At 64.6% G+C, this 27,663-nt stretch overlaps 2 protein-coding genes across 5 annotated transcripts; one reads left to right on the top strand and one right to left on the bottom strand.

Moving 5' to 3' along the window:
• Positions 1–939: 939 nt before the first annotated feature.
• IRF5 (interferon regulatory factor 5) lies at positions 940–5,798 on the top strand. 4 transcript variants are annotated; one of them, XM_038154644.1, is made up of 10 exons: positions 1,263–1,396; positions 2,298–2,471; positions 2,833–3,019; positions 3,301–3,353; positions 3,445–3,475; positions 3,544–3,825; positions 4,084–4,473; positions 4,769–4,887; positions 4,953–5,220; positions 5,609–5,798. In XM_038154644.1, the coding sequence occupies exons 2-9, from the start codon at positions 2,301–2,303 to the stop codon at positions 5,184–5,186; spliced, it is 1,467 nt and encodes a 488-aa protein (XP_038010572.1). In that variant the 5' UTR covers positions 1,263–1,396; positions 2,298–2,300; the 3' UTR covers positions 5,187–5,220; positions 5,609–5,798. The 4 variants fall into 4 exon arrangements, with proteins under 4 accessions (XP_038010571.1, XP_038010572.1, XP_038010570.1 ...); XM_038154643.1 differs by lacking the exon at positions 1,263–1,396 and adding an exon at positions 940–1,115 and having other exon boundaries at positions 4,953–5,787; XM_038154642.1 differs by having other exon boundaries at positions 4,953–5,787.
• TNPO3 (transportin 3) lies at positions 5,571–27,084 on the bottom strand. Its single transcript, XM_038154641.1, has 23 exons — positions 26,887–27,084; positions 21,471–21,671; positions 20,797–20,870; positions 19,986–20,142; positions 18,263–18,406; positions 16,342–16,517; positions 15,729–15,867; positions 14,604–14,750; positions 13,895–14,002; positions 13,448–13,539; positions 12,015–12,154; positions 11,757–11,948; positions 10,572–10,663; positions 9,982–10,058; positions 9,704–9,764; positions 9,135–9,275; positions 8,515–8,631; positions 8,001–8,095; positions 7,717–7,873; positions 7,216–7,383; positions 6,951–7,063; positions 6,307–6,397; positions 5,571–6,229 (listed from the first exon to the last, which is right to left on the bottom strand). The coding sequence occupies exons 1-22, from the start codon at positions 27,010–27,012 to the stop codon at positions 6,337–6,339; spliced, it is 2,778 nt and encodes a 925-aa protein (XP_038010569.1). The 5' UTR covers positions 27,013–27,084; the 3' UTR covers positions 5,571–6,229; positions 6,307–6,336.
• Positions 27,085–27,663: the final 579 nt, after the last annotated feature.

Genomic DNA, 27,663 nt, shown 5'->3' on the forward strand with positions numbered 1-27,663 from the left:
GGGGGGATCCTGGGGGGCACATCCCTTCAGCGCCCCATAACTGCGGGCTTGGCTGCCTTCTCCCGGGATCAGGCCCTGGCCCGCGGCCAGACGCACACAGGCTACAGCTGTCCCTCGGGATCAGCTGGGATCCTGGGAAAAGCACGGGCAGGGCAAGAACAGGCAGTGGTGGATAAGCTGCAGAGCTGCAGCGATCCAGCCGGGAATCCACCGGGAGTCCACCTGCTCCTCTGCCCCGGGGACCCGCGGGGCTCCGCTCCTACCCCCTTCTCACAGGGATCTGAGCCTCTTCCCTGGGAATCCACCGGGATCTGATCTTCTCCGGGGAATCCTCGGGGCCCTACTCCCCCCCTCTACCCTGGACCCAGCGGGATCCGCTCCCTCCTCCGAGCACTGCCCCGGCATCTGCGCTGCCCTCGAGAAAGCCCCGCTCCCGCTCCCAGCGGTCGCGCCGGGATCGGGGCGAAAAACAACCTTAAACCCCTGAGATCTGCAAGTTAAACGGGGCGAGACTGGCCCAGGCCCGCCGGGGCCCCCGAGTCCCCTCCGTCCCCCCGGGACACCCCGACACCGGCACCGCCGGGGACCATCCGCACCCCTTCCCCGCGTGGCAGCGTTCCGGGGCCCGGTTCGGCGGCGGGCCCAGGGCAGGGGCAGTCCCGGTACCTCGGTCGGCTCTTCCTCGCGGGGCGGGGCGGGGGCTCCGGCGGGGCGCGGGGGGCTCCGGGCGGGCCCGGCGTGCGGCGGGGCGCGCCCGGCGCCATCGAGCAGCCCCGCCCCCGGCCACGCCCCGCCGCACAGGCCACGCCCATCCCCGCCACGCTGGTCACGCCCACATAGATCACGCCTCCTCGTTGACAGACAGCTGATTGGGGCGGGGCTAGGGGAGGGAGCGCGGGCGGGCCCACAGATGAATGACAGTGACTGTGGCCAATCAAAGCCGGGAAAGGCGCCCCGATGTTCCCGCCCACCGCGGAGATCCCCGCGCGTCACGTGGAGCGGGAAATGGGTGCTGTGTATGCAAATATATGCAAATAGTATGTTAATGAGGGGTCTGCCAGCAGCGCGGGCTGACAGCCGGGGAGACGGGGCAGGATCCGGGAGGGGACACGAGGGTGGGGACACGGCGGGGACACAGGGGGACAAGGAGGGGGGACACGGGGGGAACACGTGGGGGCAGCGGGGGCCACGCGGGGGGGCTCGGAGGGACACGAGGGGGTGACACGAGGGGGGTGACACGAGGGGGTGACATGAGGCGGGGCCCTGTGGGGACACGGGGAGCCCCGGCCCACGCCCCGTGTCCCGGGGCGGTGCCGGGCGGTCTCGCCCCACGCCCACGCCCGGCCCCGCGTGCGGAAGCGCCGGGCGGCGGCCCCGGGAGCGGCGCCGAGCGCAGGTGAGACCGGAGCCGCTCCCGACGGGCGCGGGGCGTCCGCGGGGGCTTCCCGTGGGGTGGGATCCCGTGGGGAGGGGGCCCGTGGGGAGGGGGCCCGTGGGGCGGGGGCGGCAGTGCGCGCCGTGGCGGGGCGATGCTGGGATGGCCGGGAAAGCCGCGGGGACACGCGGGGACAGTGCCCGTCCGCGAGCGGGCGGCAGCCCTGGGCACGCCGTGGCCGTGCGACACGCGCGGGCGCTGCCCCCGGGCGGGAGCGGCGGGGATCCCCGGCCGGAGGGGAGCGGGCGGGGGGCTCCCCTCGCGGGGATCCTGGGACTGCGCAAGGACCGCGGTCGCCCTTGCCGTGTCCCCGTGTCCCGCAGGTGCTCCCCGCGTCCCCCATCCTTCGCGTGCCACCCCCTGTACCTGTGTCCCCCGTCCCTCCCGTCCTCCCCGTGTCCCCTCTCTCCTCATGTCACCCGTGTCCCTTCTCCATGTCCCCTGTCTCCCGTACGTTTCCCGTGTCCCGCCACGTCCTCGTGTCCTCAGTGTGGTCCCCGTGTCTCTACATGTGTCCCTCACCCCTCGTGTGTCCCCTGTGTCCTCCCCTTGTCCCTCGTGTCCCCGGTCCTGTGTCCCCTCCGTCCCCCTCACGTCGCACCTTCCCTGTGTCCCTCTGTGTGTGTCCCCTGTCCCTCGTGTCCCTCGTGTCCCCTCTGCTTCTCAGCTCCTCTTTTCTTTCCCCGAAGCCACCGCAGCTTCTGCTTTCGGGGGGCGGGTGACGCCCCCGACCCCCGCGGGGAGGCAGAGCTCGGTCCCGAAAGCGGAACCGGGCTTGCCCCGGGGGGCCGTGCGGGGCCCGGTTCCCCTTTCGGGAGCGGGGGCGGCCGCGGGGTCACGCGGTGCCCGGCGGTGTCCCCAGGCCATGGAGCCCCCGCGGCGGGTGCGCCTCAAGCCCTGGCTGGTGGCCCAGGTGAGCAGCCGGCGCTTCCCGGGGCTGCGCTGGCTCGACCCCGAGCGCCGCCGCTTTGTCATCCCCTGGGGACACGCCACCAGGAACCCCCCGGGGCCCCAGGACCACGACACCATCTTCAAGGTGACACCGGGGACACGGGGCCGGAGTGACAATGGGGTGGCACGGGGACGATGGGCACCTGGGGGACAGGGGGTGGGGGCCATGTGTGATGGGGTGACAAAGGGGACATGGGGTGGGTGACAATGGGGACATGGGGTGGGTGACAATGGGGACATGGGAGGGGGGCCATGTGTGATGGCAATGGGGACATGGGAGGGGTGACAGGGGGGATATGGGGGACAAGGGACAGGAGTGACAGGCTGATGGGTGGTGAGGGACACAGGACGGGGGTGACAAGGCTGATGGGGGACATGGGAGGGGGGTGGCAAGGGGGCCCCGGCAGGTGGGGATGGTGGGGCGGCGGGCGCTGAGCCCCCCGCAGGCGTGGGCGCAGGAGACGGGCCGGTTCCGGGCCGGGGACCCCCCGGACCCCCCGCGCTGGAAGGCCACGCTGCGCTGCGCCCTCAACAAGAGCCGCGAGTTCCGGCTGCTGCTGGACGGGCCCCGCGCGTCCCCGGCACAGCCCTTCCGCGTCTACGAGCTCTGCGAGGAGCCCCCCGGGGGCGCAGGTACGGGGGGCTCTGGGGAGGCCTTCGAGCAGCCCCCGAAGTCCCAGCACCCCTCAAAGACCGGACAGCCCCCACAGCCACAAACCCCAGCACCCCGTGAGGTCCCAGCCCCCCAGCAGCCCCCCACACCCCGCAAGGACCCAGCGCCCCCAGAGCCCTGGCCCCCCAAGGGACCCACCCCCTGTGAAGCCTCAGTGCCCCATGAGTCCCCAGAACCCCTCAATATCTCCCCCAGCACCCCCAGTTCCCTCTGCCTTTCCCAGCCCCTCTCTCCCTTGCAGACGGGGGGGACGAGGATGACTATGGCTGCAGCGGGGAGGAAGACGTCAGCCAGGTATCTGGGGGGGCTTGGGGTGGGGGGATCCCCAAGCCAGGGACACCCCAGAGGCCCACGGGGTCCCTGTAACGCCCGCTCTGCCCTGCAGCTCCACAAGATGACATCCCTGAGCATCGATGGTGAGTGGGGGGCTCAGGGCAGGTCGGGGGGGCTGGGGTGCACCCTCTGACCCCCCTCTCTGCTCCAGACACGCAGCACGGGGGGGACCTGCTGCCCCCCTACCCCTGGCCCAAGGAAGAGGTGCCCCCCTTTGCCAGCCGCTGCCCCCCGGGGGGGCTCTTTGGGGCTCCCCCCCCGGCGCTGCTCCAGGGGGAGGCGGGGGGCACCCACGGGGCCCCTGAGCTGCTCCCCGGCGCCCTCGCTGCGATGGGGCCCCCCCTGGGCCCCCCGGGACCCTCGTCCTCCTGCCCGGTGGCACCGACAGAGCAGCTGATCCCCGACCTGCTCGTCAGCCCCCACATGCTGCCACGTGAGCAGGGCTGGGGGGCCTGGGGCGCTGGCCGTGGGTGGCTGCAAGGGCTGGGGTGGCCGTGGGGTGCTGGGACAGAGGTGGCCGTGGGTGTGGGGTGGCCGTGGCACGGTGGGAGAGGCCACGGGGTCGCTGGGCGGGGGTGGCCATGGGGTGGCTGGATTGGGGTGACCGTGGGACAGATGAAGGTGGCCAGGGGGTGCACGGGGGCGGCCCGGGGGTGCTCCCGGCCCCGCTGACCCCGTGGCCCCCCGGCAGTGACTGACCTGGAGCTGAAGTTCCAGTACCGGGGCCGCCAGGTGTGCGCCCTGACCGTCAGCAACCCGCACGGCTGCCGGCTGTTCCACAGCAGCCTGGAGCCCACGCGGGAGCAGGAGGAGCTCTTCGGGCCCCTGACGCTGGAGCAGGTGCCCTTCCCCGCTCCCGACGCCATTCCCAACGAGAAGCAGCGCTTCTACACCCACCAGCTGCTGGACGTGCTGGACCGAGGGCTCATCCTGGAGCTCCAGGGCCAGGATCTCTTCGCCCTGCGGCTCTGCCAGTGCAAGGTCTTCTGGACGGGGCCCTGCGCCGCTCCCCAGCCCGGCCCCAACCCCATCCAGAGGGAGAGGAGGACCAAGCTCTTCAGCCTCGAGGGCTTCCTCAACGGTCAGAGGGGAAGGGGGGGTGGCCCTGTGTCCCTTGAGGGACACGGGTTGGGATGGAGAGGCCAGCTGGGGTGGGGACACACCAGGCACTTGGTGGCATCGGGGACAAATGTGCGATGGGGACACCAGCTGGAATGGTGGGGACACCAGGTGGCACACGGGAGCCGGGTGGAAAGGGGGGACAGAGCTGGGATGGGGGTCACCAGCCGGCGCTCGGGGCTGCCCTCAGTGGGTGCTGGTGGCCCAGGCAGGCGCGCGGCCCCGTCCTGTCTCTCACCTCGGCGTCGGCCGCGCAGGCCTCATCCAGTTCCAGAAGGGGCAGACCCCCACGCCGCCGCCCTTTGAGATCTTCCTCTGCTTCGGCGAGGAGTGGCCGGACCAGAAGCCCAAGGAGAAGAAGCTGATCACGGTGCAGGTGAGGGGCGCGGCCGTCGGGGACACGGGCCGTCCCTGCCCCGCTGACACCGGCGGCTCCTGCAGGTGGTGCCGGTGGCGGCGCGGCTGCTGCTGGAGATGTTCTCCGGGGAGCTGTCCTGGTCGGCCGACAGCATCCCGCTGCAGATCTCGCACCCCGACCTCAAGGACAGGATGGTGGAGCAGTTCAAGGAGCTGCACCAGCTGTGGCAGAGCCAGCAGCGGCTGCCGCCGGCGCAGCCCCCGCCCGGCCCCTCGGCAGGGCCCTGGGCGCTGCCACCCGGGCCCCTGCCCCACTGACAGGGACAGGGGACGCGTGGCACCGCCAGCCGGGGTGAGTCACTGCGTGGCCATCGCCGCTGCTGGGGCCGGGGCCACCCAGCACCATCCTCATCCCTGTCCCTCCCCTGTCCCCGTGCCTGTCGCCCCAGAGCTGTCAGTGACAGCACCAGGGTGCCCTGCAGGGCAAGGGGACCGTGGCCCCCGCCCTGGGGCAGCCCTGCGCCCCTCCTGCACTGCCAAGGACCAGCCCCCTGGGATTTTCAGGGAAACAGCAAGCAAACAGGGGCTGGGGCCACCTTGGACCTGGAGCCCCCAGCATGGGGGTTACCCAGCACTGGGGGGGCGCAAAGCAGCCCCAGCCCTGGGAGGAGAACCAGAGGGACCGTGGGAGGTTTTAATTTATTTTTTCAGTTTTTTGTTGTTTTTTTATTGTTCTCGAGATGGCTACACACCCCCGGAGGGAACCGCATGCGCCCGCCCGCCCTGCCCGCACTCGAGCCACCGCCTCCTACCCCAAAATCAAACCAAAGAAAACCCCGAAAAAGGGAAAAAAAAAAAAAGAAAAAACCAAACAAGAAAACAAACAAAAAAAAAGCAGAACAAAATAAAATATAAGTCTCTATTTGCAGAGTCCGTCCCACCCGTGTCGTCTCTGGGAGTCGGCAGCAGGCAGGCCACGGTGGGCTCAGGGGGGCAGCGCCCCAGGACCCCCAGACTGACCCCCCATCTTCCTAAACAATTTGTACTGTTTGTTTTTTGTTTGTTTCTTTTCCTTCTTTTTTGTCTCCGTTTCACAGAAGGTTTTTCTGCTTCGTTTGCTGCCGGCGGCTCCGCGCGGGCCGCGTGGCTCCGGTGCCTGGTGGGTGCGGGTGGGCGGGAGGTGCTGCCCCGGGCGCTGCTGTGGCGGTGGCCCAGCCCCGGGGCCGCCGGGCGGGCGGGACCCCCGCGCCCTCCTCCCGTGGCTCCGGACTCCGGGACGCGCTGGAGCGGGCGAGAGCCCTCGGCTGATTGTGGGACACATTCTTGGGTTGCTGTTTCCTGTCTTCTCCTTAAAGACATTCCTGGGAGGGCGAAGGGAGCCTCAGCCCTTTGTCCCCGATGTCCTGCGGGGCGGGGGACCCCGGAGCCAGCCCCTTACCTGGGAGACAGGTGCCACGTGGAGCCGGAGCTATCGGAACAGGCGGGTGAAGTCCCTCAGAGCCCAGCAGACTTGTTTACATTCCTCAGCACTGCAAGACAAGGGGGGACATCAGGGGGTGACCCCAAGGGGACATTTGGGACCCGGGGAAGGTGTCCTGCCGAGGGATGGGACTGGGAGTGTGGCAGCCCGGCTCCGAGGTGTTGGGAGAGATGAAGGGACAATCGTCAGGGCAGAACGAGGTCGGCAGCCCCCAGGATTGTCCCTGGAGACCTGTGTGCCACCACGGCGGTGGCTGGGTGGAAGGAACCAGCTGCCCCCGGGCACTCTGGGACTTGTCAGGGATGAGATGGAGCCAGGCAGAGGGAGCCGACTTTCCCAAAGCAGCTGGTGGCCCTGAGAAGGGACAGGCCTGGGCAGGGCCTGGCAGCTGGAACCAGTGACTCACGGGGATGAGGAGGTGGCTCATGAAGGGCTGGAGGCTCTGCAGGGACTGGGCTGGGCAGAAAAACCCGTTGGGCGACGGCAAAGGCACTGCACAGCCCCCAGGGCTCCGTGTGGCACATGGCACATCCCAGCTGGGGCTGCTGGAGGCCAGACTGAGGGAGGGAGCTGGTGCTACTGGAGAGCCCGGTGCCACTCACCTGGTGACCTGCTTGTGGAAGTCGGTGAGCTGTTTGTGTGTCACCTGGATGGCTCCGCCCGTGGTTTCCTTTGGCAACCCCTTCAGCGAGTTCTCCAGCCAGCGGCAGAACGTCTGTGCCAGGGAAAGGGAGGAACTCGGAATGTGGAGCCCCACATGGCTCCCGGGCCCTGCCTCGGCAGAGCTTCGGGGTGCACCCGGTCCCTCTGGGGGTGCACCCTGTCCCTCTGGGGGTGCACCCTGTCCCTCTGGGTCCCTCCCCTCACCGGGCGGTCGATCTGCATGATCTCCCAGAGCACCTCGGCGACGTCGGGCAGGGTGTAGGGCGGGAGGCAGAAGCAGCACGTCTGCAGGAGCTGGTTCACGAGCTGCTGCCCCAGCTGGGTCATCACCTGGTTGATGAGCTCCTTCCGCACCTCAAAGTCCTCCTCATGCTGTGGGAGGGAGGAGAAGGGGGTGGGCAGGGCCTGGGGACAGGGACACACTGGTCCTGGGGACAGGGATAATCTGCTCACTCCCCAGAGCTTCTCTGCCAGCAGAGGTGGAGAAACCAGGGCGGCTTGTGGGGACAAGAGGACAGGGCAGATGAGCATGGTGGGGCTGACAGGGTTTGGAGCAGCCTGGGACACTGGGAGGTGTCCCTGCCATGGCAGGGGTGGCACTGGAGGGGCTTTGGGGTCCCTTCCCATCCAACCCATTCCACGACTCCATGGTGACATCCCCACGGAGGAAGAGCCTCCTGAGGAGCGTCCCCGCGCGTCACTCACGTCGTTGGCCACCCCGGTGTGGATCAGATCCCGCAGGAATTTCATGACGCTGCAGTTGGCGTCCCGGTGGTCCAGGGTGGTGGCAGCGATGGCCCACTGCAGGATCGGGATCATCACCTGGCTGCGCAGGAGGGTGATGGGGCTGCGCTGGATGAACCTGCCCGGGGAGACAGGCAGAGGTCAGGGCAGGTCCTGGCCCTCCCCGCTCCACTGCTCCCATGGGTGCTCCACAGGGACCCTCCACGAGGGGAGAGGGGCCCGATGGCCTGCGAAGGAGGTGGCACCTGGCTGCCAGGCGGAAGAGGTCATCCACGGTGTCCGGGTGGTTCTGGAGGCCGTTGGGCTGCTCGAGGAGCTGGAAGGTGGGGATGCAGAGGGCCTGGGGAGAACAGGGATCCATCAGCAACTACTGCGATCACTCCTCAAGCTGCCCTTCCCCACATGGAACAGGCTGGGGCTGCCCCATCCCTGGAAGTGTCCAAGGACAGGCTGCAGGGGGCTGGGGACAACCTGGAGAGTGGAAGGTGTCCCTGCCCATGGACAGGCTTCAAGGTCCCTTCTCACCCAAACCAGTCTGAGATTCTATACCGATGGGATACTAGGGAAAATTCCTCCTGGAAAGGCTGTCCCACCCTGGCACAGCTGCCCAGGACCGGGGTGGAGTCCCCCACCCCCAGAGGGATAGAAAAGCTGTGCGGATATGGCACTTGGGGACAGGGTCAGTGGTGGCCTCGGCAGAGCTGGGATGGCTGCGCTCGATGTGGCCTGAGGGATTTTCCACCCCGAGTGACACCCCACCTGCAGCATGTCGAGCAGGCCCTGCCGGCAGCCCTCCTCCATGCCGTACTCATCCACCAGGATGCTGCCCAGGTAGAGGAAACAGGAGTGCTGGTGTTCCCGGTACACATTCACCATCTGCGGAGAGAGGAACGCTGCACAGGCACCGCCACATCTGCCCTGACCCCACATCCCCCCGCGCGCAGCATGTCCCCTGTGGGCAGGGACATCCCGACGGACTCGCTCAGGTCCTGGGAGCATCTCTGCGCTGAGGCCCCCTGAGCCAGCAGCACTTCTCCGTGGAAGCTTCCCCGTGGAGCCTGGCAGGAGCCAAGTGGAGCAGGGAACACCCAGCTCTGGGATGCAGGGATCCTTCCCTCAGGCTGGGTTACCTCCCACGGCGCTGCACCACACAGGGTTTCACACCCTCCTCCCAAATCACACACACACACAGACCCACAACCTCCCGGCATCCCCCACATCTTCCAAAGCCTCTCTCCTCTCCAAGGGTTTATGCTGGGATTCCCCAGACTGCCGGGATCCACTGCAGCACTTCCCAGTGCCCACAGCCCCCCCGCGGCAGCCACAGCGCCCCGAGCGCGCCCCCCGGGGCAGCCGTGTCCCCGGAGCCCCCAGCCCACCTGGGTGACGAGGGGCTGCAGCAGCGCGGCCGAGCCCTTGCCCACGCAGCGCACGGCGAAGCGCAGGCAGCGGCAGCAGCGCTCCACGATCCGGTTGTCGGCACTGTGCTTGTTCAGGGTCTCCGACAGCACCGGCCAGATCTGGGCACGGACACGTGGCAGGGGTCACACCCGACCACGGACACCCCCACGCCCTCCCGGTCCCCAGAACACCCAGATCCCAGTCAGGGATGGCAGGTGGGGGAGAAAAGCTTTCTGGAGGAGCCTGGGGTGCTTTATCCCCGGCAGGGCAGCGCGGCAAACGGGACACGGGCAGGGAAATCAAACACCGGGGGCACTCCCAGAGCCAGGGCCCCTTCCAGGGGGCTGAAGCCTCAGATTTCCCCCTCCACACCCCAATCCCTGCTTCCAGGAGGGACAGGAAGGTGCCCCACAGCTCCCCTCCCGTGCAGCCCTGGGCAGACACTGGCAGGCAGGGACAACAGCCCAGTACCCCTGTACCTGGAAACCCCCACTCCAAAAGCCCCCACCAGAACCCTTTCCCCAAATCCCAGCCCTCTCCCACGCACCTCCTGAATGACTTTTTGGCACGGGTGGACCTGGCCGTTCTCAACAATGGGGTTGGTGTGTCTGTGGGAACAGCCAAGGGTTAAGGGGGGTTTGGGATTAAAGCCGAGGAAAAGGGTTGGAGCTGTGGGAAGTGGACCAGGAACTGGCTTGGGGGGCACCTCAGGAGCTGGAACCTGGGGAAGCAGAGACTTCCAGCCCATTCCCCAAGGGCTGGGGAGAAGGAGGCGGTGCAGAGTCAGGCTCTGGGGGAGCAGCAGTGCCCCAGCTCCTGCCTCACCTGAAGATGACGGCGAGTCGATCCAGGGGCACTGTAGGGTCTGAGGAGAGGCCATTGCTTGGCTCCTGGGAGAGCAGCTGGAAGACAAGGAAAACCACAGGATTGCAGGAGCACAGGTAGCCCTGGGAAGACATTGCCTGGACACTGACCCCACCAGCAGCACCTCTGCACCTCCTCGGGTGGCATTAGGGAAGGGCTCAGTCCTGGACACGTCCTGTGGGGGTGCTGGGCCCTGCCCCCACGGAACGAGTGACAGGATGAGAGGGAATGGACTCAAGCTGTGCCAGGGGAGGGTCAGGCTGGATACTGAAATCACTCCTGGCACTGGCACAGCTGCCCAGGGCAGGGGTGGAGTCCCCATCCCTGAAGGGATTTAGAAGGTGTATGGACGTGGCACCTGGGGACACAAGCAGTGGCAGTGCTGGGGAACAGCTGCACTCAGGGGGCTGCAGAGGCTTCTCCAACCCAAACGACCCCGTTACTCTAGGATACACCTCTGGCTCCGAGGACACAGCTGCTGCAGCAGGGCTGGGGCCAGGCCACTGTCCCCACTGTCCCCTCCCAGCTGCTGTCCCCCCATGCAGACGCACCTTCTTGAGCGCCAGCACCTGCACGGCGCAGAGCTCGCTCAGGCACTCCGAGATCTTCTCCAGGGGCAGCCGGGCCAGCACGAGCGCCGTGCCTGCAGGGACACACCAGGCTCAGGAGCAGGGAGGGTGCAGGGGCGATGACATTCCCAGAGGGAATGGCTGCGGGACAGGGGCAGGGCCTGGGAGAGCTTCCCCACAGCTGAACCTGGCTCCGGCTGAACCAGACACCAACACCAGCAGGGAGCAATGCTGGCGTGAGGGACACACCAATGGATGCCACAAGCACATCTGGGCCTGCCACGTGTCCCCAGTGTCCCCGTCCCAGTCCAGCAGCACTATGGAATCTCCAGGGAAGGCGCTTCGGGGCTCCCAGCCATGGAACGCGAGGAACACATGGAACACATGCTGCCACTCCCAGAGGCAGCAGCTCACTCCCAGCTCTGGCACAGCCAGGATGTGGCCGTGGTGCCAACCACCCCGGGGGGAAACCTCCCTGGCTCGGGAATTCCTGGCTTGTTCTAAGGGAGGGGGAGGAAACCCTTTGGCAGGGAGAGGGAGAGGAGCAGCTCAGACGGTGCTGGGGCATCCAGTGGAACACAGGGAGTTTTGTCTCCCATGGCAGCACACGACTGCAGGGAAGGCTCCCTGGCTCTGGGGGAAAAGGCTCCAGCAGCACTGGAATTCACTGAAAATCTTGAAGGCACATCCCCAAAACCAGCCATGGTTGAGGAGGCTCATGGTGCCCAACAGTCCAGTGAGACACCAACACTCTGAGTTAAAAATCTCCGTTCTTGAGCCCAAACTCTCTAAAAGAAGGAGCAATACTCACAAATCTCCACCCTCTGCGTCCAGCAGGTGATTCCCAGAGTTTGGATGGAGCAGTGACCCACTGCCAGCATGGCTCTCAGCATTTCCCACGTGTACTTCCCATATACCCAGCCCAGGACAGTCCCTGAGCTCTGTCTCAGGGATGGGGACAGTTACCAGCCCAGGATTTATTTCTGCCTCCAGCCCCAAGGGAACTCCCGAGGACACTCTGCATGTGGAATGGGACTTGGGGCACATCAGGACAAACCCGCTGAGGATGGGGCTCAGCACCCTGGGGAGCAACTCCCATGGATACCCCAGCAGTTTCCATGGGTACCCAGGCAGATCCCAAGGTACCCAGACCCCACGGATACCCACCCTTGAGCAGCCCCACGGCGGCCTCGGGCGACAGCGCGAAGGAGTCGAGGGCGCGGGCGATCTCCAGCAGCCCCGAGAAGTGCTGGGCCATGTGGTCCCGGCACACGGAGCAGATGTTGTGGATGGCCTTGGCCGCGGCCGACGCCAGGCGCCGGTCACAGAGCCCCTTCATCAGGTAGCCCAGCACGGGATCTGCGGAGACAGGGGCTCAGCCGGGGGGCGGCGGGCGCGGCGGGGCCGTGGGGGCGCGGGACTCACCCAGGAATTGCGGGTTCCTGTCCACCACCTCGCTCATCTCGCCCACCAGCTCGATGCTGGTGTAGCGCACGGCCGTGTGCACCGACTCAGGCAGCCGCACCACGCCCTCCAGCACCTCCACCAGTGTCGGGTTGTTCTCCCTGCGGACAGCCTCGGCTCAGCGCCCGCAGCCGGCTGGGAGCGGCCGCCGGACCCGCCGCCAGACAGGAGACTGAGCGTGCAGCGTGACACGGAGCACACCGGGACAGACCCTGCCAGGATGGGGCTCAGCCCCACGGACAGCAGTGCCACAGCAGGGAACAGACAGGGAACACTGAATGCCCCCAGGGAGAGCCCACCACTGCAGGGGGACACGAGAACCAGGGGTTCATTATCTGGAGCTGAGCCCACCCCTACAGGGGGACACGAGAACCAGGGGGTTCATTATCTGGGAGCTGATCCCACCACTGCAGGGGGATACAAGAACCAGGGATTCATTATCTGGGAGCTGATCCCACCACTGCAGGGGGACACGAGAACCAGGGGGTTCATTATCTGGAGCTGAGCCCACCCCTACAGGGGGACACGAGAACCAGGGGGTTCATTATCTGGAGCTGATCCCACCACTGCAGGGGGACACGAGAACCAGGGGGTTCATTATCTGGAGCTGAGCCCACCACTGCAGGGGGACATGAGAACCAGGGGGTTCATTATCTGGGAGCTGCCTCCTCTGCTGTAGGAGGGTGTGATGGGGTGATCCCGGGCTGGCGGGGACAGAGCCCCCAGTGCTTCCAGCCAGCATTCCCAGGAACAAGACACTGCAAAAGTGAGCAGGGGCAGCCTCAACACAGATAACAGGAGCTGGTGATGTGAAGGGACTGCAGTGACTCCTCCAGGTGCCTGGGGAGCAGGGGGATAGGATTCCCAGCCTCACAAGGAAAGGAGGGATGGTGTTACCAGCCTCCTTGGGAAAAGGACTGACAGCAGTCACAGGCTCCCAGGGAAGAGAGGGATGGGGATCCCAGTGTCCCAGGGGCTGGAGGAACAGCATTCCAAGCCCAGGGAAGGTCAGCTGGGTTGTCCCACTGCTGGTAGTGCACAGGACTCGCTGTGGGCTCACCACCCTGGGTGTCACCTGTCCATGCTTCCACTCCACTAACATAGGAGGAAACACTTTCAGTGACTTAACCTTCCCTAAGGATACCTGGGAAAACTCCACCTGGATGTGGAAGGATCCCCAGTGAATGGTTTGGGTCTGAACAGACCTCAAAGCCCCTCCAGTGCCACCCCTGCCATGGCAGGGACACCTTCCACTGTCCCAGCTTGTTCCAAGCCCAGTCCAACCCGGCCTTGGGCACTGCCAGGGATGGGAATGTCCTTGGGATATCTGTGGGGTCTGTGTTACACAGAGCCAGCCCTGGCCCCCAGCCCCCCTGGCCACGGGCAGGACTCACTGGTCGACGCTCTTGGCGATGGAGGCCATGATGAAGAGCACGGCTTCTGTCACCTCCCAGGGTGGGTTCCCGTCCTTGAGCGTCGCGTAGAGCTGCAGGAGGGGACAGTCACGAGGGGCCACGGACCCCCATCGCCAACCCCCGCCCCCATGGCCCTGTTCCTGACCCACCCCAGACTTCAGCCCTCACCCATCCCACCCCCAAACTCCTGCCCCAGCTGTGGGCCCACAGAAACCCCACATTCCACACTGCGGGACCACAGTGGCTTTACCCAAAACGTCAGAAACCTCCTGCTGCTCCCACACCTCCCGCTCTCCCAGAACAGCTCCCACCACACACTTCCTCGTGCACGAGATGTGTGCGACCTCGTCCAGTCCCAAGGGCCACCAGGGCTCGGTGACCTCCCCTGGCATTTGCCTGCACCTCAGTGCACTCCCACAAACCCACCTGAGCAAAGCACTCCACTGAGCCCACCAGGAAGATCAGGTCTTTCACCAGGTCCGAGACACGCATCCGGAACTCCCCGAAGTCATCGGTCTCCTCTGGGACTCCCTCCTGGGGGAGAGGAGGGAGAGCACAAGGGCAGCCCAGGGGAGTGCAGGCTCCCACTCAGCCACAGCCAGGGGAACAGCAGGGATTGTGTTTCAAGGAGATCCAGCCCTCCTGCCGCAGAGCAGGCTGCTGGAGGCTCTGGAGAGCCGTGCCCAAGGAAAACACGACCAGTCTGAGCACACACTGTGTATTCCTGCTCCAAGAAGTGGAGGAAGGAATGGGAAGCAAGGGGATGAGGAGGGGAGGAGAGAATCAACCATCCCAGAGTGCACGGAAGAAGATACCAGCCGTGGCTAGTGAGCCATGCCAGCCTGATCCCAATAAAACTGCCTCAAGCAGGGACAACACAGCTCCCAAGGGGACACACACCCCACTACCCTGGCAGATCCCCAGGGACACACACACACACCTGTCCCAGCTGTTCCCCAGGGACACACCCCCGTCCCAGCTGTTCCCCAGGGACACACACCTGTCCCAGCTGTTCCCCAGGGACACACACACACACACACCCCCATCCCAGCTGTTCCCCATGGACACACACCCCCATCCCAGCTGTTCCCCAGGGACACACACGTGCCCCTGCCCGCCGTTCCAGGGCCCTTACGTGGTCGGGGTCGAGCTGGCAGTGCCGGGCCAGCGCGTGCAGCAGGCGCTGGATGTAGGCTTTGAAGATGCTGTGGATCACAGCATCGTCCGTCTTGTACAGGTGCTCCCCCAGTCTATACCAGAAGTTAAAGGAAATTTCTACCACCTGTTTGGAAAGAAAAATACAGCATTTCGTTACACAATAGCAGAACACAGCAGAATGTTTCTTCCCCACTCTGTCAGTAGTCCTGATGGAGAAACAGAAACCCTGGCCCTGAGTGGCAGCAGTGGCAGCCACAGATGTGTGTCGGAGCTGCTGTGCCACACAGTGGTGACACAGGGACTGGTTGCCCCAGATACAGAGATTTCTCTGCCTGTCACTTAACAAAGGGCTTGGGATCCCCCAGTGACCCTGAAGAGCTGCTCCAACCCTTGGCAGCCAAAGCCTCTCTGGCCCAGAACCACCCCAGAGGGGCCTGGGGCTCTGGGAGCAGCTTGGGCTGGAAGTGGATGCAGCCCCTTTGTGGTGGGTTCTTTTATTTATTGTGTGGGTATTGCACAAAAACCACGAGTGCAGATTTAGTCAGGAGCAGCTGCAGAGCTCCGTGTCCCCCTCAGCGCTGATGGCACTGATGGATGAGGTCGTGGCCAAGGAAAACTGAGCTTAACAGAGCTGGGAAGGGAGGAAAAGGGTCCCAGGGACCCCAGGGAGCACATGGGGGCTGCTGGAGCACAGCTGCTCTGCACCTCCCATGGCAAACCAGCCAGGCAGCAGCTTCCATCCACTGAACGCAGGCAGGGATCAGCTACTGGCACTTAAAGGTTTAGGAAGAATAAAAGGATAAAGAATTAAATAAAGGATAAAAAGAGACCAAAACAATGACAAGTTTTGCTCCTGAGGCAGGTGGGCGGGTGCTTTGATGTGAACCAGCATTTCAGTCACTGGGCAATATTCCAGCACCACAAATCCCCACAGAGCTCGACTGTAACGCATGGGAAAGCACTAACAGGGGTTTCAGAGCTGTGCTGGCAACGCTGGGCACCCAGCAGCAAACGCGAAGCCAGAGTCCTGCCCAGGGGCGCAGAGCAGGAGTTCTGAGGCAGCAGCAGCAGCAAGCTCGTGCAGCGCCCGGCTGCAGCTCACCTCGTACTGCGGGTGCCCCGCGCAGATGAGCAGCAGCTCCAGCGTGCGCAGGTCGCCCAGGCCCTGGCCCGGCGTGCACACGATCTTGTCCAGGAAGGTCTCGCACAGCTCGGTGAACACACGGCAGTAGTTGAGCACCCTGCGGAGGGACAAGGCTTGGCTCAGCCTCACTGCCCCTCAGTGCGGGGCACGGCTGGGCCAACACGTGCCCGGGGCCTCGGCCAGAGCCAGAAAGCCCAACTTCTGCTTTGCCAGCAGCTGGGAGACGCCTCAGCAGGGGAAGCGGGTGCAAACACTGGGCTCCAATAAGCAAATCTGCTGAAATACTGATCTCTAACTTCTCCAAAAGCCCGGTGAGGGCGTGGTTCCAGTCCAGCCCAGCCCCTGGCCCCTCCATGTCTCTCTTGCAGTGAGGGGCCCAGACCTGCCCCCAGGATTTGGGTGTGACCCCACGAGTGCCCAGCACAGGGACGGGCAGTGCCCAGCCCCAGTGCCCCCAGCACTGCTGATGCCCTGGCACTGGTATCTCCGTTTGGAGGCTGACACGGCACCAGCTGGGCCAGCGCTGTCCTGCCTGTCCCTCCCGGCCACAGCACAGCTCCCTGTCCCTCACTTGTCCAGGTCCTCCCGTGCCACAGCCATGTGGTAGGCACTCTCGAGGGTGAGCACGCCCTGGAAGAGCTGCAGGGCCAGGGGCAGGTTGGTCTCCACGTTCTCGATGGCGTAGAGGGCCGAGCACACACAGTCCGACGCAGCCTCATGCAGGTTGGACGAGGTCTTGTCCTGTTGCTGCAAGGCACAAAAGCCCAGCAATTACCAAAGAGCCAGGGAATCTCCTGAGCTAGAAGGGAGCACAGGGACCTCAGATCCAGCTCCTGGCCCTGCACAGACACCCCAGCAATCCCAGGGAGGGGAGCTCCAGCAGCCTCTGGCCATGCCCGTTCCCTGGGGAGCCTGGGCAGTGCCAGCACCCTCTGGGGCAGAACCGTCCCTGCTTTCCAGCCTGACCCTCCCTGGCACAGCTCCAGCCCTTCCCTGGGTGCTGTAACTGGTCACCAGAGCAGAGACCGGAGCTGCCCCTCCGCTGCCCCAATTATATCATGCAATCAGACAGTAATGAAACCACCAGTTTTTTGTTCTTGTTCCCACAATGGCAGGATTTGATCTCGGAGATCTATTCCAACCCAAAGGATTCTGTGGAAACACTTTGTAGAGGTCCTGCACAGCCACAGCCCCCACTACCCCCCACCAGCCTCGTAGCCTGCTTCCCTGGACACTCCAGGTCAGAGTGACCCTTCCCCAAGGGACCCTGGCAAACACAGGAGGGGAAACACCAGCTGGAACCCAGGGCAGAAGGAAGGAAGGAAACCACCTGGCTGCTCATCACCTGACTGGACAGAGAGTCATCACTCCCACTGGGAGGAGAGGTGGGAGCTGGGGAGTCCTTGGGGGGGATGGAGACGAGGTTTCCACAAGCAAGTGGAATATTGACCAGGGATGGTCTGGGGGTCGGTGAATTCCATGGGTGGTGACTGAGGGAGGGAGGGGGATTCACAGGGGACGAGACAGGAGAGAGCAAGCAGGGAGGAAACAAAGGAGCAGAGACTCTGAGTCCTGCTCAACAAGATCTCAATGGATTTGGGAAACAATTCCTGAAGGGGAAGGAAAAACGCCCATTTAAAGTGCCATTAACCACTAAACAGGCTGGTGAGCCCCACAGCCTGTCCTGGGAGCAGCTCCTGCTACAGCTCCACTTGAAGCAGAGTCCCACATGGATATGCAGGATCCTGCATGGATATCCTTCCTTGGGAGCCCTCATCTGCATTTGTCATTGATTGAATCATGCAAATGAGGAGTCCCATGGGAGAGAGGGAGGAGGGACAGACAATCGCTGCAGCAGAAACCTCCATCCTCCAGGAATTCCTCGCTCTGGCTCCACTCCCTGCCTGCCCTGGCTCAGTGGCACAGGGCTCCCCACACCTCCAGCCAGACAAACACCCCAACTCCTCCAGGAGGGGATCGTCCAAGGAGAAAGGGTCAGAAAAGGAACACTGGCAATCTGGGAAGAACCCAAAATAACCTCAACCCCCCTGATTTCACCATCAAACCCCAACAGAGGCTTCCGATGCCCAGCCACGAGGATGACAAACCTCACCTGGCACCCTGAGTGTCACAAACCTCACCTGGCACCTCCGGGTGTGGCAAACCTCACCTGGCACTCTGGGTGTGACAAACCTCACCTGGCATCCCCAGGCATGACAAACCTCACCTGGCACCTCCAGGTGGGACAAACCTCACCTGGCACCCCCTGGGTGTGACAAACCTCACCTGGCACCCTCTGGGCAGTGGCACTTCCCTGCCTGCCCTTCCCAGCAGAGGCACTGCCCCCTCTGTGGAGCTGATCCAGCCCAGAGGGAACCAGAGAGTCCCTGTGTGACACAGGAGGGATGAACCCCCTGCCCCACGCCTCAGTCCTGCTGGGATCCCCCAGTGCCCCCACCCTGGGACCCCCCTACCTGCTGGGAAACACTCACCAGCACCTCGAAGAGCAGGGACAGCAGCTTGCTGTTGGCCATGAAGGTGCTGTCCAGGACGCCCAGGTTGAACCAGCTGCCCAGGCACCGGAAGATTTTGATGAGCATTTTCTCCTCATTGCCTGCCTTCTCCACACACGTCACCTGCAGGGACACGGCAGAGCCGGTGAGGATCTGACTCCAGAGGGTGACCCATGAGGAATAACCAGTAACATCCTCTGGAGCCCACATGAGAACATTCCAGAGGCAGGCTGCTCCCAGCACCCCTCTCACCAATGGCCCTGGACTCAGTGAGAGGCAGGGACGGAGCCCACGGGAGCAGGAAGAGCAGGTGGAGCACCTCCCTCATTCCCGCTCCTGCAGGATCCCGTGTTGGGCCAGCAGAGCACAGCCCTCAGGGATGTTCACACCTGACAAACCCCAGTTTAACCCTTCTCCCAAAAAACCACCTCTGCAGAGAGAAGCTGGGACACTCCAAACATGCCACCCCAGCGCCCAAGCCAGGATGTGCTGAGATGTGGGATGGCAGCAGCTCATCCCCAGTGCTGGCCATGCTCCAGCAGAGCCCTGCCCAAAGCCCCAGCCTCGACTGGCACAGGGAAAGGGGGAAGAGGGGGACAGGCAGGACATGGAGAAAGATCCCAGACCCCCTGGACTGGCCCAGGAATCCTTGCACAAGAGCTTCCAGAGATCTCCTCACCTGACACTTCAGTCCTAAAGGCAGAATGCTGGACCTCATCACAGTCCCTGGAATGCTGCTTTAACCCCCCACTTTGTAACTGACAATGGGAATTTGGCATTTCAATGCCACACAGAAAATATAAATTTGGCTCTCCAGGTAGGTGGTGGAAATGCCCATGCTGGCACCAACAAGGAAAGCTCAGGAAAGCTTCAGGCAGGCGCAGAGGGAGCAGGAATGTGCAGGGACAGGCCAGCCCTTGGTGATCCTGTGTCAGCTCTGAGCAGCTGCGAGCCCCAGAAGGAGGTGACACTGCCTGTGTCCCCAGCATGCCAACCAGGATCTCCTAGGGATCCCGGGAAAAGCTGGGGCTGGACATGGCTGGAAGGGACAGCCCAGTGTGGGGCCCCCTGATGTGCCAGCTGGGATATCCCAGGAAAAGATGGGGCTGGAGAGGACAGCAGTGTGGGGACGCCTGATACGCCAGCCAGGATCTCCCAGGTGTCCCTGGAAAAGCTGGGGCTGGCTGGGCAGGGTGGCCCTGGAAGGGGACTTGAGGAAGGTGAAGGAATTTCAGAGTGAGCAAGGACTTCCCCAGACAACTTCTCCCAGAACAAGCAGAGCTGGGCTGCCCCAAAGGCTGCAGCGGCACTGGCAGGGAACTCTGCTGGGATAAACTCTCCAACAACACCTGAGCTGCTCGGCAGAGGGCACAGCTCAGCTCCATCTCCTGGCTGAGCAGGACAAGGGGAAGCAGCCTTGAGCTGTGCCAGGGGAGGCTCAGGTTGGATATTGGAAAAATTCCTTCCTGGAAAGGGCTGTCCATCCCTGGCACAGCAGCCCAGGGAGGTTTGGAGTGCCCATCCCTGTTGGGATTTCAAAGCCGTGTGGAAGCGGCACTGGGGGCCAGGGCCAGTGGTGGCCGTGGCAGCGCTGGGGGACGGTGGGACACGTGGGCTCGGAGGGCTCCTGCAGGCCAAGCAGCGCCCCGGTGCCCTCGGCGGGCTGGGTGCCGCGGGGCGGAGGCAGCGGGAGGCGGCTCACCAGCAGGGACACCACGGTGCTGGAGTAGTAGGCCAGGTCCTCGATGATCTCGGTGCGGCGGTTGGCGCCGATGCGCAGCGAGCGGCTGTGCACCTCCTCGGGCAGCACCGTCAGGATCTCCAGCAGGAAGGGCAGCGACGTCACATCGTTGCTGTACCTGCCAGAGGGACAGGGCACGCCTCAGGGCTGGGGAACAGCGCAGACAGGGCTGCGGGGCACCCAGACCGCGGCAGGGCTCTAAGGTCCCTTCCCACCCCGAGCATCCCACGATTCCACATTCCACGGATTCGGCAACAGTCCAGCCCCGAGCACAGGCAGTGTCCAGCCACAGCCCTGCCAAGAGGAGCGCCAGGATGGCTCAGCCCAGATCTCCAACAGCAGTGACAGAAGCTTTCCCAGCCCATGAGCTCTGGGAGTCCAGAGCTGCCCGGACAAATCCCACCCCCTCCTGTTGCCAGTGGGCTCAGGGTGGTGGCAGCTGTCCCCAGGGGCTGTTGCTGTCACTGTGCAGCAGCATGTGGCATCCCGTGGGGACATCTGGGGACACCCAACAGCGACTGGCTCCAGCCCCACTGCTCCATCCCACAGCACAGACACAGCTGAGGGAAGAGGGATCATCCCTAACAAAACACGGATGAGGAAAAGCGCTGAGTGCTGGGCTGTGAGCAGGGCAGCAGACAGCCCCTGCTGCCACCACCCAGGGCAGCTGAAATCAGCCACCACGGGAGCAAAACTTCCCCTTCCTGCACCACGCCCGCCTGACACAGCCCACAGAGCAGTCCCCGGGCCAGAGGCAGCAACAGTCACTCACTTCTCCACCAGCGTCTGCACACAGCCCTTCCACGAAGCCATCTGCAGGGCAAGGTCAGCTATTGCCAAAGCCAGCTGGAAGGCAATGGGAAACACATGGATCAGTGTGGGGAGTGCTGGGATGTGCCCAGAGACAGGGCTGGCAGGCAGCTCTGGAAGCCACCCCTAAGACCCCTGCTGGAATCATTCCCAGCATGGCCCAGGGGCAGGGAACTCTGGGATCCATCTCCCCATCCCTGTCTGGGCGCAGTGCCCGCGGGGAACTGCGGAACTCCGGCTGCCCCGAGGGCTGACCCTCCCTGCCACAGCATTCAGGGGCTGCAGGAGCACCCCGGCCCAGCCTGGGGTGTCAGGGCCCCCGGGGCTACAGGAACAAATGGATAATGGGAATGAAGGGTGCAGAGAAACCCCCCCTGAACACCCAGGGCAGTGCTAGGTTTGGTCTCCACGGAAGAGCACAGGAAAACCCCTGCTCCTCCTCTCCAAACAGCAAACGAGGAGGAAGTAATGGATATTACTGAAGGAACCAAGTGATGAAGGAGGGAAAACAATCTTGTGCCAGGCTGGGAGCAGGCATCAGCCTGCTGTTTTCCAGCCCAGGGATAGAGGTCCTAGAGTGACCACCAGGAGCAGGACATGGAGGGAGCAGCTCCACGCCCCCCTGCCATCACCCACCTGTGTGACAATGACCGGAGACAGGTCCTTCAAGTTCTGGATGTGGGACAGCAAAGAGTCCCGGAGTGAGGCGTGGGAATCCGTGGGGAGCTCATAGAATGAAGTTTGGATCTTCATCTTCATGGTCTGCGCCGCGAAGTAGCAGGACTCCACATCCTGGTGGATCTGCAGCAGCTGGTCCGAGATCTCCCAAGCATGGACCTGTGGGAAACCACGCTGTGGTCAGTGCACAGGGCTGGGGGCCAGGGTGCTGCAGACAGTCCTTCCCTGGACACCTCCAGGGATGGGCACTCCAAACCTCCCTGGCCAGCATGGTTAAAAATCCCAAATCCAGCTGATGTGGCAACCTGGGAACAAAACTTGAGCCAACTCCATGAGCTTCATAGCCCTTGTCTCTGACAGCCTTTGGGCCACGGGACTTCCCTGAGCTCCATCCAGAGTGAAATAAAACCTCTGCATCCCTTCAGCCCAGCTCTGGCCCTCATTCCAGCCTCACTAACGAAGGCAATTCCATCACAGCCCCTGGCCAGTCACTCCAACAGCCAAACAGCCCTTTGTAATCAACCACTGCCTGCCCATCCTCGCTTCCAGCTGCATTCCAGCCTGGAAGGCAAAACAATCCCCTCTCCAAATCTCTGCCCCAGGCAGGACAGCCGTGCCCAGGGGCTGCACTCCCCCAGTGCTCCAGGCCCAAACCCTGGGCCAGGGCTCCCAGGGCTCTCCAGCATCCCACAGGGCAACAGGAGGGCAACACCAGGCAGGACCAGCATGATCCAGGCTGCTTCCCAGGAAAACCCAGTCTCCTGCACATGGAAAAGGAAAGCATTATGGCTGGCAATAGCACAGGGCCTAGCTCCTGAGCCCATTCCCAGAATTTCTGCTAGGAGCCCTTTCCACAGCCACTGGAGCCTGGAATGCAGCTGGAGCCAGCTGCAGAACCCAAAGGGCCCAGACGAGCCGGGGAGGCCAGGACCCTCAGCAGCCCTCGCGCTCCCCTCTCGTCTCCCTTCCTCCTCTCCACAGGATCCTCTGAGCTGGAAACCCCCGAGCCCCTTGAGCCCAGCAGCTCCCCACCACTGCTGAGGCCACCACTGCCCCACGTCCCCACGTCCCCAGGTGCCACCGCCTCCACCCCTGCAGGCTCATCCCGCACGGCCAGCGGCTCCATCCCTGCCGCGCGCAGGCAGAAGCTCCCCACAGCTTCCCCCTGCACTGCGCACAGCGTGCTCACGGAGAGCCCCTCCAGAGCCCTTCCAGAGCCCCTCCAGAGCCCCTCCAGAGCCCTTCCAGAGCCCTTCCAGAGCCCCTCCAGAGCCCTTCCAGAGCCCCTCCAGAGCCCTTCCAGAGCCCTTCCAGAGCCCCTCCAGAGCCCTTCCAGAGCCCCTCCAGAGTGCTCACGGAGAGCCCCTCCAGAGCCCTTCCAGAGCCCTTCCAGAGCCCCTCCAGAGCCCCTCCAGAGCCCTTCCAGAGCCCCTTCCCCCTCCAGAGCCCTTCCAGAGCCCCTCCAGAGCCCTTCCAGAGCCCTTCCAGAGCCCCTTCCAGAGCCCTTCCAGAGCCCCTTCCAGAGCCCCTCCAGAGCCCTTCCAGAGCCCTTCCAGAGCCCTTCCAGAGCCCCTCCAGAGCCCTTCCAGAGCCTCTCCAGAGCCCCTCCAGAGCCCCTCCAGAGCCCTTCCAGAGCCCCTCCAGAGCCCCTCCAGAGCCCCTCCAGAGCCCTTCCAGAGCCGTCAGACAAGCTCCTCGGCTGCGTCCAGCCTCTGCTCCTCCCTTCCCAGCTGCCCCCACAACAGGGGCTGTAACTCCAGCCACTCCTGGTGTAAAACTCGCTCGGAATGACTCTGACAGGGAGGCAGAAAAAGCTGGAGCCACTGCTGTCATGAACGTCCCCCCTGGATTTATTCATCCCCAGAGGGAATTCCCACACTGGGAATAAACAAGAAGTTAAACTCCACACCTGCAGCAGCCAGAACCCCACCAAAGGCTCTCGCTAAACTCCTTCTCCCTCCAGTTAAGAGGCTGGTAATTCCCAGTTTGGATGGACAGAGTGGCAGGCACCGGAGATCCTCCCAAACCCACCAACCCCAGGGCACACGGATAATCCATCTGGGAGCCCAGCTCAGCAAAGAGCACAATTATTAATGGGCTGTGAGCACCAATGACTACCAGAAGCTGTCCTATGCCTGAAACCCCTCACGGCACATTCAGGAATTCCACAAAGCCAGAGGATTCCCTTCCCAGAAACACTTCCTGAAGCCCCACTGAACCCCGAACCAGCCTCCACACCAAAACCCCAGCACCCAGCTCACAGCCACGGACCCACACGGAACACTGTCCCAGGGCTCTGCTCCAGACACCAGGGGCGCAGAGAATCCCCAGGCACGAAGCTGGGAAAGCTGGGACAAGGCCAATGCCACGCTGGGTACAGCTCCTGTGCCTGAGGAAACCCCAGCTAGCCCGCAGTCAGCCTGCACACAGCTCCCAGCACACGGCTGGCTGAAGGAGCCTCGAATTCTGGGATTTAGGTCAACTTGCACCGAGCTCGGAGCTGCTCTGCCACGTCCAGCCCCATTTCCCAGGAACAGCCAGCAGGAAAGGGGAGCACCAGGCTGCTGGGGCAGCTGAGGGACAAACCTGAGCCCACGGGGCCCTCCAGACCCAAACTGAGCCCCACGGCCTGCCAGAGATGCCAGGGATGGGAACTGCAGGGATCCCACCCAGGTTTGGGGGTCCCCAGCGCCAAAGCTGAACCCCCCCAGAGTGACCCAGGCACCCAAACTCAGCTTTAGGCCCCACGATGGGATGTATCCCACAGATACAATTTCAGACAGCTTCAACCTATGCAGAGTGACATCAGGTCACTCGAGGAGGCTCCAGGCCTCTGCCCACCCTTTCATCCCCTCACATTCACCCCGGGGTGCCCTCTGCTCAGCACCCCTGGGCACTGCACGGCTCACTGCTGCCAGTGCTGCTCCCCTGCTGCTCACAGCTGGGGCAGCCCCAGGGCCAGCCACACAAACTGTGCCTACAAGAGCCCCAGGCCAGGCTGGATGGGGCTGCAGCAGCCTGGGACACTGGCAGGTGGCCCTGCCGTGGCAGGGTGACACTGCAGGGGCTCTGGGGTCCCTGCCCACCCAGCCACGCCAGGATTCTGTGACCACAGCCCCAGAAAGGCAGAAACCAGCAGGAACCCACACTGAGAGCTCGCCCCAGCAGAGGGAACGGGACAGAACGGAGCAGGGCTGGGCGCCCCGGGAGGGGCACGGGCTGCCCAGGGTGCCACCAGCAGCCCGTGGCAGCTGGCACTGCAGGGACACGGCTCGGCGCTGAGGAGGCGCCAAGCAAACCCCTGGGGGAAACGCCAGCGCCTCCATCCACACCAGGGCACGGGGACACCCCAGGGACAAACAGCGAGTGCCCAGCCAGGGCCACCAGCGCCACCAGCACCACCGTGACTCCTGTCACACCAGTGCCACCATGCCACCGTGCCACTCTGCCACCAGCACCACCATAACTCCTGTCCCACCAGTGCCACCATGCCACCAGTGCCACTGTGCCACCAGCGCCACCAGTGCCACCGTGACTCCTGTCACACCACTGCCACCGTGCCACCAGCACCACCAGTGCCACCAGCACCACCAGTGCCACTGTGACTCCTGTCACACCAGTACCACCTTGCCACTGTGCCACCAGCACCACCAGTGCCACCGCGACTCCTGTCCACCAGTGCCACCAGTCCCAACAGTGTCACCGTGACTCCTGTCCACCAGTGCCACCGTGGTCCCCAGCTGGGAAAGGTCCCAGTGGAGCATGGCAGCCCCGCAGCCGTGCCAGGGAGCTGCTGCTGCTGAGCAGGGTGAGCTCAGTGCCCCCAGGGCCGGGATAACTCAGCAGCTCCCAGGAGAGGAAGGTGCTGGACCCTGGGGAGGAGCTGGGATCCCTCCTGGGAGCAGCACATGGAGCTCAGGGGGGAGCTCGGGGGGATAACCCAACCGAAGGGGAGAAGCAGGAGTGCTGCTGCGTTAATAACAACACGGCTATTGCTGATTTTATTATTATTATTATTGCTATTATTACTGCTGCCATTCTGTGAAACAGCCCAGGGAAAAGGCCAGAGGAGCTGGAGCAGAGAGCCCGGGATTCCCAGACGCTGGGGAATACAAATCAGGCCCCAAAAGCACAAGCTCTCCTGGGGATGGGGCACCCCTCCACCCAGCAGCAATCCTGGGGGTCACCCCAGACCTGGGGCCCCTGGACAGGGACTCTGGGGTCTCACCCGGGCTCAGGGGAGCCTGGGACAGGAGCCATCCCTGACATGGGAATCCCCCCTGCAGCTGCCCCGAGAGCTCTGCTCTGGCAAAGGCCCTGCCCGGGGGAAAGGGGGCAGCAGCAGAGCCCCCAGACCCAGCCAGGGACACTCCCTGGGAACGCTGATGGGAACGGCAGCACTGAGGGAACTCAGGGGAAATGGGGAAAGTGGGATTTGTGGGGACAGAGAGGGGCAGGATTGGCCAGAGGGCAGGAAGGGAAGGGCTGGAGCTGAGCTGCTCCCCCTCCCCAGGCACAGCAGGGACACCCAGAGCAGGGAGGGGCAGGACACAGCCCCGGCCCGCCCCAGGGCTGGGAATGCTGTCCCGCTCCTGGGGAGGCCTTGGGGAAAGGGGGGAGCACCGAGGGGACACCCCCAGCTCCGGGGAGAGGAAACATCCACCCCCTGGGGGGGGGGACAAAGGGCTCCAGCAGGACCAGATGAAGCCACAGAACACCCAGAAACACCCAAACCCGGGGCAGCTGTGTCCTGAGGGCTCTGGGGGCTGAAGGCGGCCCTGGCGCCAGCCCCTCCCCGATGCCGGCGGCGCTCCCACCCGGCCGGCAGGAGAAGCCCGAATTTCCCTCCGGGAGCCAACTCCTCCTTCCCAACTCCCCCAGGACCGTGCCAAACGTCCCAGCCCCTCCTTCCTTGTGTTAATCACGGAACCGGGGAATGGTTTGGGTGGGCAGGGACCCCCAGAGCCCCTGCAGTGCCACCCTGCCCCTGCAGGGACCCCTGCCAGTGTCCCAGGCTGCTCCAGTCCCAGTGTCCAGCCCGGCCTGGGGCACTGCCAGGGATGCAGGGGCAGCCCCAGCTGCTCTGGCAATTCCAGCCCAGCCAGGAATTCCTCATGGCCAAGATCCCATCCATGGCTGCCCTCTGGCACTGGCAGCCATTCCCCGTGTCCTGTCCCTGCAGGCCTCGTCCCCAGTCCCTCTCGGGAGCGCTGCAGGGATGGGGCAGCCACAGAGCAGCGGGAGGTGCCACTGGTGCGGCAGAGGCTCCCCGAGGCCGCCCAGGGGCCGCCGCTCCCCGCCCCGCCCCACCCCGGATGGGGCCCGAGGCCTCCCCGCGAGCCCGGGCCCGGTACCCGCCGCCCGCGGCTCTCACCGAGCGCTGCAGCTCGCCCAGCCAGCAGCTCGCCCGCTCCTTGCCGCTGGGGTCGGGGTCGTGGTAGAGCGCCTGCACGGCCTGCTGGACGAGCTGCAGGCTGGGCCGGCCGGGCCCGCGCTCCATGGCCGGTCCCTCAGCGCCGCCCGCCCGCCGCCATCGCCGCTCCGCCGCGCCGGCCCGGCCCCCGGAAACGCGCCCGCGCGCCTTCCGTTCCGCGTCCTTCCGTTCCGCCGGCCCCCCTCGCCGCTGCCCGCTCCGCCCCGTTCCGCCTCTCCCATCTCACCGCATCGCATCCCATCCCGACCCGATCCGTTCCGGCCTATCCCATCCCATCCCATCGCATCCCGTCCCGTCCTCTCCCGTCCCGCCGCGGTTTGTCCCACCGCCCCCCCCACGCCCTGCCCGGAACGGCTTTCCGGCGGTGCGGCGCTCAAATGTGTCCGGGCGCACGCGGCGCGGCGGGAAGGGTCTGCGACCCCCCCACACACACCGGCGACACCGGGGCGTGGGGTCCCGGCACCCCGGCCTGCCACGGGGGCTCCAGGGACCCCCCTCACACCGGAGCGTGGGGTCCCGGTACCCCGTCCCGTCCCGGGGGCTCCCCCCCGCAGCGGGCCCGGCAGTCCCGGCGCCCCCAGCCCCACCGAAGCTCCCGAGGGGCTGCACGCCCCCAGACCCGTTCCCCCATCACTGGCAGCCCCTCCGCAGCCCCGCCGGCGCCTTCGGGGGTCCCTGCGGGAGCAGGGCCGGGCCAGCTCCGGTCTGCGGGATGGA

Source organism: Motacilla alba, chromosome 1A, assembly GCF_015832195.1.
Source record: "Motacilla alba alba isolate MOTALB_02 chromosome 1A, Motacilla_alba_V1.0_pri, whole genome shotgun sequence".
Classification (NCBI taxonomy): Eukaryota; Metazoa; Chordata; class Aves; order Passeriformes; family Motacillidae; genus Motacilla; species Motacilla alba.